Source organism: Aotus nancymaae, unplaced genomic scaffold (genome assembly GCF_030222135.1).
Source record: "Aotus nancymaae isolate 86718 unplaced genomic scaffold, 86718_ANA_hifiasm-v0.15.2.pri h1tg000062l, whole genome shotgun sequence".
Lineage (NCBI taxonomy): Eukaryota > Metazoa > Chordata > Mammalia > Primates > Aotidae > Aotus > Aotus nancymaae.
This window is the reverse complement of record NW_026988476.1, coordinates 19,836,174-19,855,090: the sequence shown is the minus strand read 5'-3', so window position 1 is coordinate 19,855,090 and position 18,917 is coordinate 19,836,174. Positions and strand designations below refer to the sequence as shown.

The 18,917-nt window shown below is 41.4% G+C and overlaps 1 protein-coding gene across 1 annotated transcript in view; it reads right to left on the bottom strand.

Annotated features, from left to right (window-relative positions):
* The window catches only part of KLHDC1 (kelch domain containing 1), a 62,695-nt gene extending 46,073 nt beyond the window's left edge, over positions 1-16,622 (bottom strand). Inside the window, exons 1-4 of the mRNA XM_012456267.2 lie at positions 16,473-16,622; positions 4,515-4,585; positions 3,945-4,062; positions 3,386-3,504 (exon numbers count right to left, since the gene is read on the bottom strand). Of these exons, the coding sequence (XP_012311690.1) occupies positions 3,386-3,504; positions 3,945-4,062; positions 4,515-4,585; positions 16,473-16,568 (404 nt within the window). The 5' untranslated portion in view covers positions 16,569-16,622. The remainder of the gene's footprint in view (positions 1-3,385; positions 3,505-3,944; positions 4,063-4,514; positions 4,586-16,472) is intronic.
* Between the last annotated feature and the right edge of the window lie 2,295 nt (positions 16,623-18,917).

Below are 18,917 nucleotides of genomic sequence, written 5' to 3'. Positions count from 1 at the left end.
GTTTTGTATTTTTAGTAGAGAAGGGGTTTCACTATGTTGGCCAGGTTGGTCTTGAACTTCTGACCTTGTGATCCACCTGCCTTGGCCTCCCAAAGTGCTGGGATTATAGGCGTGAGCCACCACGCCTGGCCCTAGATATTTTTTTTTTTTGAGACAGTCTCACTGTCGCCCAGGCTGGAGTAAAGTGGTAAGATCTCAGCTCACCGCAACCTCCATCTCTTGGGTTCAAGTGATTGTCCTGCCTCAGTCACCTCAGTAGCTGTGACTACAGGCATGTACTACTGTAGGGGTTCAGTCAGAGTGGTGGGAAAAATTGAAAAATTGTAAAATAGACACAAACCTTCTTGGAAGGCTGGGAGGTTTTTGCAAAAGCCTCAGGAAGGAATGAGCCGAAGGCAGCGGTTCTTACCCAGAGGCAATTAGGCAGGAGTAGGTACAAAGGAATGTAAGGTAGTTTATCTGAAGAGCTGGTTTACTCATGTAGTCCTGAGACTTACCCTTGAATATCCATGGGTGCATTACTACTTTCTACTTGGGGAGTCAACAATGCTATTACCTGCAAATGGTGTTTGCTTTAGGCCTCTGAACCTGACCTTTAATCATTAGTAGGACTGCTCTCTCCTGGGAAGGCAACCATGTTTATCCACAAGTGAGCTGATTCAAAGCCTTTGCCATTAAATCTATACTGAATAAAAGCCTGCAGTGCCAGCTGGTGAGGGACATAGGCTAACTCTTTACAGCACCCTCCTTGGGGTTCGGTAAGCTGCCCAGACTCCTAGCCTGTTCTTTCACTGGGTATCTGTGTCTGAATGCATTTGCTCATCTGTTGCTGGGTCAGGGTCTGTCAATTGGAACTGGCACACCAACACATCCGGCTAATTTTTTTTTTTTTAGTAAAGACGGGATTCTGCCATATTGGCCAGGCTGGTCTCGAACTCCTGACCTCCCAAAATGTTGGGATTACAGGCAAGAGCCACTATGCCAGGCTGACATCAAATATTTCAAATCCATGATTCTAAAGTGATAATTTAAAACCTTACTGACCACCTTGACGGATGCTAGAGAAATGACTCAGCTGTTGAATACTAATCCAAAAGGGGAAAGAATCAAACATTTTTCCTGATTTTCCTATACAAATGGTGTCTTAGGATTAACAAACAGTTAAGGAAAGTTAATTTTTATAGAAGTATTCCACTAACAAATTAGGAACAAATAATAGAATTAGAGTATCATCACTTTGCATCTTCTTGTATGAAAATGGATCTAGGCAACAATCATCAGTGCTTGCTAACATAGAGACAACCAAACATTATGTGCCTACTAATGCCTAAAAATAGTTAACTGCAAAGTACTTTTGTTCGCTCCCAAACCAACAACCAAAAAAGAACATGAATTTGATTAAGTTTCTAGATCTAAGTACCAATTTACAGAAAATAGAAAGTGTAGATTAATATGCCAAATATCACAGAGATAAAATCAACACAGTGCAGACTACTGGGATTCTACAGCCAAATGACATAGTTTCTTTATCAAATAAATTTCAAAAACAAAACAAAAAAGACCAAAAGGAAATCTTTAGAATAAAAGCAACTTAAAAGACGTATCAGTCAGGTGTGGTGGCTCACACCTGTAATCCCAGCACTTTGAGAGGCCGAAGGTGGGTGGATCAGGAGGTCAGGAGATGGAGATCATCCTGGCTAACACAGTGAAACCCTTCTCCACTAAAAATACAAAAAATGAGCCGGGTGTGGTGGCACATCCCTGTAGTCCCAGCTACTAGGGAGGCCGAGGCAGAAGAATCACTTGAACCTGGGAGGCGTAGGTTGGAGTGGGCTGACATGCCACAGCACTCCAGCCTGAGCAACAGAGTGAGACTCATCTCAGGAAAAAAAAAAAAAGACATATCAATCAATTACAATGTATAGACCTTACTTAGTCCTCTACTGAACAAATTGTTTAAAAACATTTAAGAGACAAGCAAATCTGAAAACTGAAAAGTGAATACTGAATGATATTTTATTTTATTTTATTTTATTTTATTTTTTTGGGGGGGAAGGAGTTTCGTTCTTGTTACCCAGGCTGGAGCGCAATGGCGCGATCTCGGCTAACCACAACCTCCGTCTCCTGGGTTTGAGCAATTCTCCTGCCTCAGCCTCCCGAGTAGCTGGGACTACAGGCGCACGCCACCATGCTTGGCTAATTTTTTGTATGTTTAGCAGAGACGGGGTTTCACCATGTCGACCAGGATGGTCTCGATCTCTTGGCCTCGTGATCCACCCGCCTCGGCCCCCCAAAGTGCTGGGATTATAGGCGTGAGCCACCACGCCCAGCCATGATATTTTAAAACACAAATAAAATTTAACAAAGTAATTAGCAAAACCCTTAAAACAAAAATAAAACAACTCAAATAACAGAGCTAATGGCCAGAAAATACGAAGAGCTGAAACAGAATTGTTAGAAATTAGAAAAGAAGGCTGGACATGGTGGCTCATGCCTGTAATCCCAGCACTTTGGGAGGCTGAGGCAGGCAGATCACGAGGTCAGAAGTTCGAGACCAACCTAACCAACATAGCAGAGCCCCATGTCTACCAAAAATACAAAAATTAGCCAGGCATGGTGACAGGCGCCTGTAATTCCAGCTACTTGGGAGGCTGAGGCAGGAGAATCACTTTAACCTGGGATGCGGAGGTTGCACTGAGCCGAAATGGTGCCATTGCATTCCAGCCTGAGTGACAGAGCGAGATTCCATCTTAAAAAAAAAAAAATTAGGAAAAAAAATAAAAGGGAAGAAAAACTCATTTCAGAAATAAAGACAATGTTACAGAGAGCAAAGAGAGACAGTTATCACAGAAAATACAGTAAAGGACATAAAGAATAAAAATATGAAAAACCACAAAAAATAGTTAAAAAGATTTAGCAAGAAATGATAAACAGTAAACAGGGAGAGGAGTGCTAAAATATTCATAACTGAAATTACCCCTCTTCCCAAAAATGGAACAGAAGGATTAAAAACGTGACTCACAAAAACTAGCGTTGAAGGAATGGGAGGGATAGAGGGATGAAGAGGTTACCATCTAGTTTTATTGATGCTCAGAAAATAGGGAAACGATAAATACTGTTCAGAGAAAAAGAAAGAGTAATACATGAAAGTATAAATATAAGCACTGGATTTACTCAAGGCCCTACCCAGTGCAATGAGGCAGCAAAAAGTTTAAAGATTAGAAAGGAAGAAATAAAATGGGCATTATCCACAGATATACTGATTATTTAGAAAATCAATTGCTATCTTGAAAAAACTCATACCTTTAAGTTTTCTGTATTTTAGCCAAAAGCTATTATCTTTGCTTAGGTAGACATAATGCATTAAGTGCAACTGCTGCATTACCTGTCTTTATATACCCAGCAGGAAAGCTTATTACGTGGTGTAGGTGGTTGTCCTTCAAAGTTGGTGATTTTTTCCCAAATGTAGGTTCCATCTCTTGTTCGTAAATTAACAAAATAAAGCTTTAAAAGATGAGAACACTATTAGCAGACAGGGCATTTAAAAATTAAATCTATACCAGAGGAAATGTGATCCAAGATTACTTTTTTTCTTTTTAATAGGTAAGCTTGTTACTTATTAAAAATTAAAAATTGCAGAATAAAAATGAGACTGTTTTAGGAGTAAAAATGATATATAAAATATATTGAAATGAGTTTTTTCCATCCTGCTCTTGTCCTATTAATATCAATTAAACATGCAGTTAATTCTGAAGCAGAAAGACACAGAAGAAGAGAAGAGCAGGACTGCTGCATTTTCAATCTAGCTTTAAAACCTTTAATTACAAGTTTAAGGTTTTCTATGTAACTTCTTTTTAAAATATTTGTAACTTGTAACTTCTTGAAAAGAAATGATACATTAAATATTACATTTTGCTGCACTCTTGAATTAAAGAAATTATTACTCGATTGCTGTATCCTTTGTCATCATATCCTCCAAAAATGTACAGCTTTCCATTAATGCAAGCACCACAACTTCCTGACATGGAGGCTGGGAGTTCTCCTTCCATGAGGTGCATTCTCCTGCAGCAAAAATAACATGGAATCCCCATAACTTTCCAGAAAGGCAAATTAAAATTCTCTTTAAACTCCATGAGTACTTTTGTCAGTGAAAATTGTCATTGTCAATTACAATTACAATGTAATGGTGGCCAATAATATAAAAACTCTAAGAAGATCCAGGGTAAAAACTTTTCAACCTGCTAGGAAAACAAAATCACAAAAATTTCACATGTAACTAGAACTGGGAATTTCTTCAGAGACAGCACTGGTCTTGAGAGAAAAGACAAAAAATGGAATGGGAAAGACAATAGGGGAATGAATAAGCCAGAGAATAAAAGCATTAAAAGAAAAGAAAAGGGAGACTTCGAAAATGCTGCAGTATGTTGGAAGTATGGTCTCAAATTCCTTAGAGTCTACAGAAACATTTATAATAGATACTAAGACCAGACAGTCCGCAATTTAAAATTACTTACCACAACCCACTATCAATATCATAGGTCCAAATTTCATCATTAGGCAAATATACTTCATTGTCTTCAATAGACTAAAAATACAGAATACATAAAATTATGTTTATCAATTACATAGCAAACAGTTATACAGCTTCTCAGGATGAGAAAAATAGTTATTAAAATACTGTAAAACATAAAAGGCTCAAAGATTTTTTTAATATAAAATAGAATATATCAAAAGAAAATGAAAGAAAGATTTTCTAAGAGAAAGTGGGAAAACAATAAATGATCAAAATAAAACCTAGCAAGTATATGAGTCTCAAGAAAATACTTATGTCAATTAAACCTTTAAAAGGGGCTTTATATAAGAGAAAATAGCAAAACAATAAGATTTACAGCAGAATATTAAAGACTATAAAGCCAGGAATAAAAGAATCATCCAAAAAAGGGTACTACATTTTGAGTGACAGGAAGTATTAATGGAAGAATTTTTTTCAAATATATAATTAAATACCTTATTAAGATATCTCAGATACTTTAATTCACTGAACATATTTTTGGAGTGCCTACTATATGTAAAGCATAATGTTAGGTGTTCATTAAATCTAGAATATAATGATCATAATACATTTAACTAGTCAAAATGATAACTCTGAACTTGAATAATCTCTAAAGAAGCTGATCACAAATAGAATAGCACATTCTGACATTCATGATGAAAAGAGAAATAAGACTTTTATTTTGAGCTTAAAAAACTTAGGGGTAAAACAAATCTTTACGCAAATCTGTGACATTTCTCAGAATCTATAAAATAATTAAAAAATACCGGCCAGACACCGTGGCTCACCCCTGTAATCCCAGCACTTTGGGAGGTTGAGGCAGGTGGATCACCTGAGGTTAGGAGTTTGAGATTAACATGGTAAAACTCCACCTCTATTAAAAATACAAAAAAACTAGCCAAGCATGGTGGCACACGCCTATAAGCCCAGCTACTTGGAAGGCTGAGGCAGGAGAATTGCTTGAACCTAGGAGGCAGAGGTTGCAGTTTGTGCCACGGCACTCCAGCCTGGGCGACAGAGCCAGACCCTGTTTCTAAAAAAAAAAAAAAAAAAAAAAATAGTATCTTGACCACATCTTTATGTCTCTCTCTCTCTCTCAGGTAAAAATAGAAAACCAATGTATTAATTCCAAGGAAATTAAACTTACACTATGTCTAAGTCTTTTCAATACAAGGTGCTGGGAAAACTGGATATTCAAATGTAAAAGAATGAAACTAGGGTCCTATCTTTCGCCATATACAAAAATCAAATAAAAATGGATTAAAGACTTAAATCTAAGACTTCAAACTATGAAACTACTACAAGAAAATATTGGGGAAACCCTCCAGGACATTGGTCTGGGCAAAAATTTGTTGAATAATACCCCATAGGCACAGGCCATCAAAGCAAAAATAGATAAATGGGATCATATCAAGTTTAAATGCTTCTGCACAGTGAAGGGAACAGTCAACAAAATGAAGTGGCAACACACAGAATGGGAAAAAATATTTGCAAACTACCCATCTGACAAGGGATTAATAACTAGAATATACAAGGAGCTCAAACGACTCTACAGGAAAAAAATCTAACAATCTGATTAAAAACTGGGCAAAATCTCCCAAAATTGGATGTCAAGTGGATTTAAAAAAAAAAAAGAAGAAAAGAAAAAAATGGGCACAAGACTTGTATACATATTTCTCAAAAGAAGACATATGAATGGCATATATAAAGATGCCCAACATCATGGATCATCAAATAAATCAAATCAAAACTACAATGAGGTATCATCTCACTTCAGTTAAAACAGCTTTTTTTTTTTTTTTTGAGACAGAGTCTCGCTCTGATACCAGGCTGGAGTGCATTGGTGCAATCTCGGCTCACACTGCAACCTCCGCCTCCTGGTTCAAGTGATTCTTCCGCCTCAGCCTCCCAAATAGCTGAGACTACAAGCGTGCACCACCATGCCCAGCTAATTTTTTTATATTTTAATAGAGACGAGGTTTCACCATGATGGTCAGGATGGTCTTGATCTCTTGACCTCGTGATCCACCTGCCTTGGCCTCCCAGCACCTGTAAAGTGCTAGGATTACAGGCGTGAACCACCACGCCTGGCCTAAAATGGCTTTTATCCAAAAGAAAGGCAGGAACAAATGCTGTCAAGGAAGTGAAGAAAAGGGAACTCTCATATACTTTGGTGGTGGGCATGTAAATTAGTACAACTACTATGGAGAACAGTTTGGAGGTTCCCTAAAAAACTAACAATAGAGCTACCATATGATCCAGCACACCCATGCTATGTATACATTCAAAAGAAAGTAAATCTGTGTATTGCAGAGATGTCTGCACTCTCATGTTTGCAGCAGCACTGTTCACAATACCCAAAATTTGGAAGCAACTTGTGTCCATCAACACATGAATGGATAAAGAAAATGGGGTACTCGTACACAATGGAGTACTATTCAGCCATAAAAAAGAATGAGATCCTGTTATTTGCAACAACATGGATGGAATTGGAGGTCATTAGCTAAGTGAAATAAGCCAGACACAGAAAGACAAACACCATGTTCTTACTTATTTGTGAGATCTAAAAATCAAAACAATTGCCCTTGGCCGGGCGCAGTGGCTTGCGCCTATAATCCTAGCAGTTTGGGAGGCCGAGGAGGGCATATCACAAGGCCAGGAGTTCGAGACCAGTGTGGCCAACATAGTGAAACCCCATCTCTACTAAAAATACAAAAAAATTAGCCGGTGTGGTGGTGTGTGCCTGTAATCCCAGCTACTCGGGAAGCTAAGGCAGGAAAATTGTGTGAACCTGGGAGGTAGAGGTTGCAGTGAGCCAAGATCGTGCCATTGCACTCCAGCCCAGGTGACAGTGCGAGACTCTGTCTCAAAAACAAAAAAACAAAAAACAACTGATCTCATGGAGGTAAGAGAGCAGAAGGATGGTTACCAGAGGCTCGGAAGGGTAGTGGGAGGGTAGAAGTGGATGGATAGGGATGGCTAATGGGCAACAAAAAATAGAAAGAATAAGACCTAGTATTTGATAGTACAACAGGGTGACTATAGTCAATAATAATTGTACATTGCAAAAATAACTAAAAGAGTATAATTGGATTATCTATAAATATATCCCCTCCCGAATAAATACTTGAGGGGCTATCCCATTTTATATGATGTGTCTATTATGCATTGCATACCTGTATCAAAATATCTCATGTATCCCACAAATATATGTACCTACTATGTACCCACAAAAATTTAAATAAAATTTTTTTCAAACCATGAAAAAACATAAACTTATACTCATGTCTAACTGAGGAATCTATATTGAATGGCTAAGTAAACAATAATTAAAAGGAGAGTTACTGTATGAGTCTAAGGTTTAATGGCATCAGGTTGCAGTAGCCTCATGTGTACTCCTTTTTTTTGTTGTTTTTTTTTTGAGACAGAGTCTCACTTTGTCACCGGGCTGGAGTGCAGTGGCGCAATCTTAGCTCACTGTAACCTCCGCCTCCTGGGTGCAAGCAATTCTCCTGCCTCAGCCTCCTGAGTAGCCGGGACGACAGGTGTGTGCCACCACGCCCAGCTAATTTTTGTATTTTTAGTAGAGATGGGGTTTCACCATGTTGGCCGGGAAGGTCTCGATCTCTTGACCTTGTGATCCACCCGCCCCGGGCCTGCCAAAGTGCTGGGATTACAGGCGTGAGCCACCGTGCCCGGCCCTGTGTACTCCTTTACAAAATATTATGAAAATGAATTGTCATTATACTGTTTAAATCCCATCAACGGCTCCCTACTGCTTTTAGCATAGTCTAAAATGTTTTAATTCTATACTGTATGGTACCGCCATCCCTCAAAACTTCAGGCTGAGCGCGGTGGCTCACGCCTGTAATCCCAGCACTTTGGGAGACCGAGGCAGGTGGATTACAACATCAAGAGTTTGAGACCATCCTGGCCAACATGGTGAAACCCCGTCTCTACTAAAAAATACAAAAACTAGCTGGGTGTGGTGGCACGTGCCTGTAGCCCCAGCTACTTGGGAAGCTGAGGCAGGAGAATTGCTTGAACCCAGGAGACGGAGACTACAGTGAGCCAAGATTGCACCCCTGCACTCCAGCCTGGCGCCTGGCAACAAAGCAAGACTCTGTCTCAAAAAAAAAAAAAAAAAAAAAAAAACTTCAAGTTGCCTTTCACACACAGCACTCTTCCAGTACTTACACATCTCCTAGTTCCTTGCTACGACAGGACTATTCATCTATTCTCTTTTCTTCCCTTGTAGTGCTCTTTCAGAGTCTGCCTAACTCCTCCTCCTTTGGGAATCAGCTTAAATGTACTTCTCTAACCTATTCTCCAAGAATAGGTCCCCTATTAAAGGTTCTCAGCTGGGTGCGGTGACTGATGCCTGTAATCCCAACACTTTGGAAGGCCGAGGCAGGGAGATCACGAGGTCAGGAGTTCGAGACCAGCCTGGCCAATATGGTGAAACCCCGTCTCTACTAAAAATATAAAACTTAGCCAAGCGTGATGGTGCGTGCCTGTAATCCCAGTTACTTGGGAGACAGAAGCAGGAGAACTGCTTGAACCAGGGAGGCAGAGGTTGCAATGAGCCAAGATAGCACCACTCCACTCCAGCCTGGGTGACAGAACGAGTCTCTATCTCAAAAAAATAAAAAAATAAAATAAAATAATAAAAAAATTTTTTAAAGGCTCTCATAGTCCTATACTTTCCCTTGAATTTCTTTGTATCACACACACCCTCACCACCACCAATACTGTTAAACTGTAAGCTTCATGAGTACAGGGATCATGTCTATCCTGTTATGCTCCCAGAGCCGACTACAGTGCCTCGCCCATAAAAGACAAACGGAATATTCATTGATTGAGTGAATGGGTAAGTGAATAACACCTGTTAAACTGACTGTACACTCACTTCAACCTGATAATATTTTTTAAAAGTCAGTTTTGGCTAGACGCGGTGGCTCACGCTTGTAATTCCAGCACTTTGGGAGGCTGAGGCAGGTGGATCACTTGAGATCAGGAGTTGGAGACCAATCTGACCAACATGGTGAAATCCTATCTCTACTAAAAATAGAAAATTAGCTATGTCTGGTGGCACATGCCTGTAATCCCAGCTACATGGGAGGCTAAGGCAGGAAAATCGCCTGAACCCGAGTGGTGGAGGTTATGGTGAGCTGAGATCGTGCCATTGAGGCTGGTCAAAAAGCGCAAAACTCCATCTCAAAAAAATAAAAATAAAAAACAGTTTCACAAATGTTTCAACACAGATAAAGCACAGAACTGAAAAGTTTGGACCTAGTTCCTTTTCACTTTCTCAGAGACTTCCCTCCTACGTTATCCCTTCTTTTCTACAAGTTTTCCTTTTCTACTGGATGATTCCTATCAATATACAAACATGCCTCATCTCATCTTTCAAAAAAAATTCTCCCTTTACCCTTCTCTTCCTATTTCTAGGAATGATTAGAATATGTTTGACAAGGCCAGGCATGTTGGCTCATGCCCGTAATCCCAGCACTTTGGGAGGCTGAGATAGGCAGACCACGTGAGGTCAGGTGGATTCAAGACCAGCCTGGGCAACACGGTGAAACTCTGGTCTCTACTAAAAATACAAAAAATCAGCTGGGTGTGGTAGAGGGCGCCTGTAATCCCAGCTACTCAGGAGGCTGAGGCAGGAGAAATGCTTGACCCTGGGATGCAGAGGTTGCAGTGAGCTCAGATCACACCACTGCACTGCAGCCTGGGCGACAAAGTGAGATTCTGTCTCAAAAACAAACAAACAAACAGAAAGAAATAAAAAGACAAGCTATAAATTGAAGATATATTTAACTCACACAATTATGTATTTTAAAACTTGTATAAATCAGTGAAAAAAAAATCAAAAAACAAAAAACAGATACCCAATAGAAAAATGAGAAGACATGAGCTACAATTTTTATAGAAGAAAAAACACAAATAGTCCACAAAGTTACAAAAAAGACACTCAATTTTATCAGTAAATAAGGGAAATAAAAACAAAAACCACAATGAACTATCATGTCATACTCACTGGAATGGCAAAAAAGTAAGGCCAGATGGTACCAAATGTGTTGTCAAGGATATGCAGCAAGGAAATGGCTGGTGGGAGTGTAAATTGATACAAATATTTTGGTAACAGTCTGATATTTCCAAGTAATTTTGAAGATGTGCATATTAAATGACCCAACATTTCATTCCTTGGTAGATACCCTAGGGAATGTACATGCCCTTCCGAATATACAATAGGAAAAATATTATAAGAATGCTTATAATAGGCCGGGTATGGTGGCTCATGCCTGTAATCCCAGCACTTTGGGAGACTGAGGTGGGCAGATCACCTGAGGTCAGGAGTTCCAGACCAGCCTGATCAACGTGAAGAAACTCCACCTTTACTAAAAATACAAAAATTAGCTGGGCGTCATGGGATGCGCCTGTAGTCCCAGCCACTCGAAGCGGAGGCTGCAGTGAGCCGAGTCCATGCCACTGCACTACAGTCTGGGCAACAGATTGAGACTCCATCTCAAAAAAAAAAAGAAAAGAAAAGAAATTTACAATAATGGTAACCTGTGGGAGTGGGGGTGTTGGGAGCAAGGCAATCAATGCAAGATAAACAGTAAGTTTCTAAGGTATTGTTTATTTCTTGATCTGGAAAGTAAACAGATGTTTACATTTAAATAATACTTATACATTCTTTTGTATATATATTTCAAATTCAAAAATTAAGTAAATAAAATTCTAAGAAATGAATATTAAGTAGCTCACAGAATCATCAGGGAGGCTGAAGAACTAGCCTCTGATCTATGTAAGAAAGATCCAGATCTGAAACCATGCCAAGAGAACAGGTCTGTGATCACTAGCAAACACCACACTGCTGCCTTTTATGCAAGGGACCTTGATATTCCTAAACTATATTGCAGGCTAAGAATCTTCTACAGGTCCTGTTGTTTTTATATCTTTATTCCCATGTCCAAATCTAGCACAGATTCATCTAACTAATGGAGTCCTAGCCACTTGCCCACAACCTAGCTGCAAGTGAGGCAGGAAAAGTTAGTACCTGACTTTCAAGTCTTTTTATTGGGTACCTACTATGAGCTATTAACCAACTCTAGACATTTAGGGTAAAATAAAGAACAGTTATATATCTTAAATTTTATGACGATAAGTAGGAGACAACTAGAATAAATACCTTGACAATATTCACTCATTAGGGGAATACCACAAATAGAGAAAGGAGGTTTATATTCTGGTCATTTAAAAAGAATGATGGCCGGATATGGTGGCTCACACCGGTAATCCCAGCACTTTGGGAGGCCGAGGTGGGTGGATCACAAGGTCAAGAGATTGAGACCATCCTGGCCAACATGGTGAAACCCCGCCTCTACTAAAATACAAAAATCAGCTGGGCATGGTGGCACGTGCCTGTAGTTCCAGCTACTAAGGAGGCTGAGGCAGGAGAACTGCTTTAACCCGGGAGGCAGAGGTTGAAGTGAGCCAAGATCACACCACTGCACTCTAGCCTGGCACCTGGTGACAGAGCGAGACTCTGTCTCAAAAAAAAAAAAAAAAAAAAAAAGATAAATGCCCTCAACATGACATAGATGACCAATGTAATCACTTATGAATATAGAAAGTGGAACTATTAGGTTAAAGAGAAAACACGTCTTACATTTTTTATACACATTGCTAAATTTCTCCTCAAAAAGGTTACATACAGTTGTACTCCTATTACCAGTGTACTAGTAATTCATTTCTCCACACTCTTCCTCAAAATTCTTTTTAATCTTTGCAAATTGGAGAAGAAAACTTCATTGTAATTTTTACCTGGGTTTCTTTGATTTGTATGATATTTGTATTTATTTTGTAAATTGTACTTATCCATTGTTCACTTTTCAATGGGGATATTATCTTTATCTTTTACAGGATCTTTGTCTTCATTGCAGGGCTACAAATTTTTTTTTTTTGATATGGAGTTTCACTCTTGTTGCCCAGGCTGGAGTGCAATGGCACGATCTCTGCTTACTGCAACCTCTACCTCCCGGGCTCAAGCAATTCTCATGCCTCAGCCTCCCAAGTAGCTGGGACTGTGGGCACATGCCACCATGCCTGGCTAATTTTTGTATTTTTAGTAGAGACAGGGTTTCATCGTATTGGTCAGGCTGATCTCGAACTCCTCACTTCAGGTGATCCGCCCGCCTCAGCCTCCCAAAATGCTGGGATTACAGGCGAGAGCCATGCGCCCAGCCTTGGTTACAAATATTTTCTCATTTGCCATATGCCTTCTCATTTTCTGGTGTTTAGAAATCACCAAGGCTGAGGTGGGCAGATCATGAAGTCAGGAGATTGACACCATCCTGGCTAACACAGTGAAACCCGGTCTCTACTAAAAATAAAAAAAAAATTAGCCGGGTGTGGTGGTGTGCACCTGTAATCCCAGCTATTCGGGAGGCTGAGGCAGAAAAATCACTTGAACCCGGGAGGTGGAGGTTGCAGTGAGCCAAGATTGCACCACTGCACTCCAGCTTGGGTGACAGAGCGAGCCTCCATCTCAAAAAAAAAAAAAAAAAATTAAATAAATAAAAAAAGAAAGAAAAGGTTCAGAGTAAAATGTATTAATATCAACTGTATTACAGAAATAAAACTCTTCAATTGATTAAGGCCATAAGAGGAAAACCATACTATCTGCAAACATATCAAGACACTGAGTTCTTCCCCGCCAAATTTGGAAAAGCTATTCACAACTTTTAACGTCCCTTGCAGTAGCACTTGATTCTCTGTGAATTTCTGTAATGTGGAAAGGATACAGAATGAAGAGCAAAATAATATTCTGACACCAATTAGAATCGACCAGTTTTTTCCTATTATCACTTTTACCTCTGTAGGGGGGGGCTATTTTCAATGGCCTTTAGAATATGTTTGACAATAGAACAATTAGTAATTTAGATAGATATCAGTGAGCTTTAGGACATGTTTGTCAGTTTTAATACACTGTGTCAATGAGGCAGAAAATAGTGACTGGAATATATAATGTGGAATCATACAATAATTATACTTAACTACTGAGTATTATACCAGATTCCAGAGCCTTTTAACTATCTTCTGCTTAGAAGGATTGGAATAAGAGGATTGGAATAAGGTAATTGGTATAAGGTAATTGGTAGAAGGATTCTACTTTTTCTCATGATATGCCATGTCTTCCTTTTTTTTTCTTAAAGCCTATACTACCCATAAGACTTCTTTTTTGCCTCCTACTCTCCCTTTCCTTCCACTTATGCCTTAGACACTTCTTGACTGCTGATAATCCCTAGAATTTAAAAAAGTAGTAGACTCAGGATCTAAATATGTGTTGTATTTTCCAGAGTGGTTCTTATAGCACCTCTACTGACTGGATTAATAAACAATAGGAAAAGAAGTATTTCAATCCACTAACTGCCACCTGAAGAACTGTGATCTTATCAATTACACAATTTTCTTTCTTTTTTTTTTTTTTTTTTTTGCCAAATTCTTCAATATTGACAATTACACAATTTTCTTTTTCCCCCACCTGGGTGCAGGTGGACTGAGGCTGAAAAGGGTGTCAGCCAACAATTACACAATTTTCAAGATTAAAATGAGATGTAAAAAATTGACACACAGGCCATGGGTAGCGGCTCACTCCTGTAATCTCAGCACTTTGGGAGGCCCAGGCGGGCAGATCACCTAAGGTTAGGATTTTGACCAGCCTGGCAGACATGGTGAAACCTCGTCTCTACTAAACATACAAAAATTAGCCCGGCGTGGTGGTGCATGCCTGTAATCCCAGCTTCCTGGGAGGCTGACACAGGAGAGTGGCTTGAGCCCAGGAGGTGGAGGTTGCAATGAGCCGAGATGGTGCCATTCCAGCCCAGGCGATTTAGAGACTCCGTCTCAAAAAAAAAAAAAAGGCCAGGTGTGGTGGCTCACGCCAGTAATCCCAGCTACTGGAGAGGGTGAGGCAGGAGAATAGCTTGAACCCGGGAGGTGGAAGTTGCAGTGAGCCGAGATTGTGCCACTGCACTCCAGCCTGGGAAAAAAGCAAGACGCCGTCTCAAAAAAAAAAAAAAGGCTATCAAACTGCATTGCATACTACAGAGAAATATTTTGTGATATGAAGGCTCAATCAATGTGGGAAACTTCGCCTTATTTTAAGAAATTGCCACAGCCACTCCAACCTTCAGCAACAACCACCCTAACCAGTCAGTAGCCATCTACATGGAGGAACATCCTCCACCAGCAAAAAGAATACAATTTACTCAAGGCTCAGACGATCCTTAGCATTTTTTAGCAATAATTTTGAAATCAGGTATGTACTTTTTCTTTTTTTTTTTTTTTTTTTTTTGAGACAGAGTCTCGCTCTGTCGCCCAGTCTGGAGTGCAATGGCAGGATCTTGGCTCACTGCAACCTCGGCCTTCCAGGTCCTAGCGATTCTCCTGCCTCAGCCTCCCGAGTAGCTGGGATTACAGGCGACTGCCACTATGCCCAGCTAATTTTTGTATTTTTAGTAGAGACAGGGTTTCACTATGTTGGCCAGGCTGGTCTCGAACTCCTGACCTTAGGTAATCTACCCGTCTCAGCCTCCCAAAGTGTTGAGATTACAGGTATGAATCACGGCGCCCAGCCAGGTATGTACTTTTTTTTACACATAATACTATTGCACATTTAACACACTACAGTGTAAACATGACTTTTTAAAAATACACTGAGGTACCAAAATATTCGTATGACCTCACTTTATTGCAGTGGTCTAGAACAGAACCCAGAACCGGCAATACCTTCAGGGTATGTCTGTATATTGGTCTTTTCAGTGTGATGCAGCCACATCACAGGTCTGTCACATAATGGTAGGGAGACAGATGTAGGTTCTACTATCAGAACTTATGGCTTTAAAAAAAAAAAAAAAAAAAAATCCGAGGCCGGCCGTGATGGCTCACGTCTGTAATCCCAGCACTTTGGGAGGCCGAGGAAGGAGGATCACGAGGTCAGGAGTTCGAGACCAGCGTAGCCAACATGGCAAAAACCCCTCTCTACTATAAATACAAAAAATTAATTGGGCATGGTGGCGTGCGCCTGTAATCCCAGCTACTTGAGAGGTTGAGGCAGGAGAATTGCTTGAACCTGGGAGGCGGAGGTTGTAGTGAAGCAGAGACCTCTACACTGTACTCCATCCAGCCTGGGCGACAGAGGTAGTCTCCGTCTTAAAAAAAAAAAAAAAAAAAAAGCCTGTAAACTAAGAGGATTGGCATATAGTATTCCTGTTTTCTAGCTTTACAATTCTTGCTTCTATAATCCTGTGATTCTCGAAACACAACACACACACGTTCAAACCTCCATTGTAATAAGAATTTTAAAGCATAATATTCCTTAGCATATTATTGCTAATATGGGTCTGAGACTAGAAAAAAATTCGTAACTAGTCATTAGTTTTAAAAAAGCCATTAAAATAGCTTAGAAATATTTAAATGCTTCAGTGATTTCGGTATTTTATTTCGAATCGCGCCGTGGGAATAAGGAAATATATACCAAATGATACGGCACGGCGTCCTCGGGTCCTTCTAAATCTGCGTCAGGATTTAACGACGATAATTAATCGCGGTGTAACTGCCTTTGCATTGGGCAAACCGGGGGTTACTGGACTGCTGGGGGAGGGGAGCGGAGAGTGGAAACAAGCCCAGAGCCTGGTCTGAGGCTTTAAATATGGAAGCAACGGCAAGACAGCGTCAAGCCCTGACGCGGCTGTGGGGGCGGCGGCCGGCGGAGGGGCGGGAGGACTGCAGGCACCGGGCGCGCCAGGCCCGAGCCGCGGCCTCGGGAGTGGGTGTGGGCGGGCGGTGCGTCCGCTCGGGCCAAGTGGCTCCCGGCGCGCGTTCTTCCCGTCCCGCCTCTTCCCCTTACCACGTAGCCCCCCCACACGTAGAGGAAGTTTCCGTCCACCACGGCGCAGTGGCCGCTGCGCTCCTCCGCCACGCAGAACAGCTGCGAATCCGCCATTCACACCGTCACTGGCCCGCAGCTTGCAGCCCCACAGCCCCTGCCGGACCAGCAGCCTCGTCTCCCGTCCCGACTGCTCCACGCACGAACGGAACGCGGCGAGGGTCGAGATTGTTGGGAAGGCGGAGCCAGTGCGTCTGCGCCGTCCCGCGGCGCTTGCTCGGGAAGTCAAGCCAGGGGCTGAGCGGCAGCTGAGGGACGTTCTGGCTCCTCACAGTGGGGAAGGGGCCTGGCCTTCCCACGCGCAGATTCCTTCTCCCTTGTAATTGTGTTTTGGCGGAACAGCCTCATCCAGTACTCAGTCTGTAGTCAGATTCCTTAATTCTCTCAGAATGTCTTTTCTACAGTTGGGTTGTCCAGCATTGTATTTGGTTGTTAACGCCCCTTAAGACTTTAAGTCTAGGCTGGGTGTGGTGGCTCACGACGCCTGTAATCCCAGCACTTTGGGAGGCCGAGGCGGGTGGATCACGAGGTCAAGAGTTCAAGACCAGTCAGGCCACGATGGTGAAATCCCGACTCTACTAAAAATACAAAAATTAGCCAGGCATGGTGGCACACGCCTATAATCCCGGCTACTTGGGAAGCTGAGATAGAGAATTGCTTGAACCCGGGAGGCAAAGGTTGCAGTGAGCCGAGATCGCACCACTGCACTCCAGCCTGGGTGACAGCGTGAGACTCTGTCTCAAAAACAAACAAACAAAAAAGACTTAGTGTCTTTGTTACTCTAGAATAGACTCTTTCCCTTCTCTCTTGTGCCATTGGTTTGTTACGTGGATTAGTTTTTTTATTTTCCTACTGCTGTCCCACCTTCTGGGTTTGCTTCCTCAATGTGCTTTCTCATTAACTTGTGCATCCTTCTCCCATATTTATTTTAGGCTGGAAGCTGTATCTACAAGCTTTCTTAGATTCTAGTTCAATTTTTTTCCAAAAATACGTCGTATTGCATCACATTAGAAGGCACTTAAGTTTGGTGCACTTTAATGATACTTTCTATTGTTTCATTTTAACGATACAAGTAAACAGAGTATACTCCTCCTTTTCTTACACAAAAGGAAGTATATATAGTGTTCCTTAACTTACTTTTTTCACTTGACGATCCATATCAGGGTACAGCAATCTCCTGTGTCCTTTTTATAGCTTCATAGCACTGCACTGATTGGATATGTCCTAGCTTATTAAAACAGGTTCTTATTGATGGACATACCGGTTATTTCCAGTTTTTCTGGCCCGTCATAAATAATGCCGTGATGAATAACGTTTTGCATGTTATTTTGTATTTTTACAAGTCTATCTTTGGGATAAAGTTCTAGATGTGTAATTGCTGGGTCAGAGGATAAATGCATATATAACTTTACTGGATATAACTGGATTTCCCTCAATAGGAGTTTTGCGCCGGGCGCAGTGGCTCACGCCTGTAATTCTAGCAATTTGAGAGGCTGAGGTGGGTGGAACACTTGAGGTCAGGAGTTCAAGACCAGCCTGGCCAACATGGAGAAACCCTATTTGTACTAAAAATACAAAAATTAGCCAGGTGTGGTGGCACATGCCTGTAGTCCCAGCTACTTGGGAGGCTGAGGCAGGAGAATTGCTTGAACCCAGGAGGCAGAGGTTGTGGTGAGCTGAGATCGCACCACTGCACTCCAGCCTGGGTGACAGAGTGAGACTACTTAAAAAAAAAAAATAGCTGGGAGTAGTGGGACATGACTGTAATCCCAGCTACTTGGGAGGCTGAGGCAGGAGAATCGCTTGAACCCAGGAGGTAGAGAGGCTGCAGTGAGCCGAGACTGCACCATTGCACTCCAGCCTGAGCAACAAGAGTCAAACTCCATCTCAAAAAAAAGAGACTGAGATATATCTAGGCAGACTGCATGAGGGGGACCCCAGTGACTGAGTTCATTTGCATAGAGACTGAGGGGATCCTGGGAGGGAGGTCACCCTGAGGGAAAAAAGAGCCAGCTAGGATCACCTGACCCAGTGTTCCAGACTCCCTCAGAGCAGGGGTGAGCTGGTTTGCAATAGGAATAGTGATAGATCTTTCTCTAATTTGTCGTTAGGAGGTCCAGCCTTGGAGTCCCAGAGAAGACTAAGAGCAAGGGTGATTTTCTTTCTTTCTTTTTTTTTTTTTTTGAGTTGGAGTTTCACTCTTGTTCCCCAGGCTGGAGTGTAATGGTATGATCTCGGCTCACTGCAACCTCTGCCTCATGAGTTCAAGCAATTCTCCTGCCTCAGCCTCCCCAGTAGCTGGGATTACAGGCATGTACCACAACACCCGGCTAATTTTGTGTTTTTAGTAGAGAAGAGTTTTCTCCCTGTTGGTCACGCTGGTCATGAACTCCCAACCTCATGTGA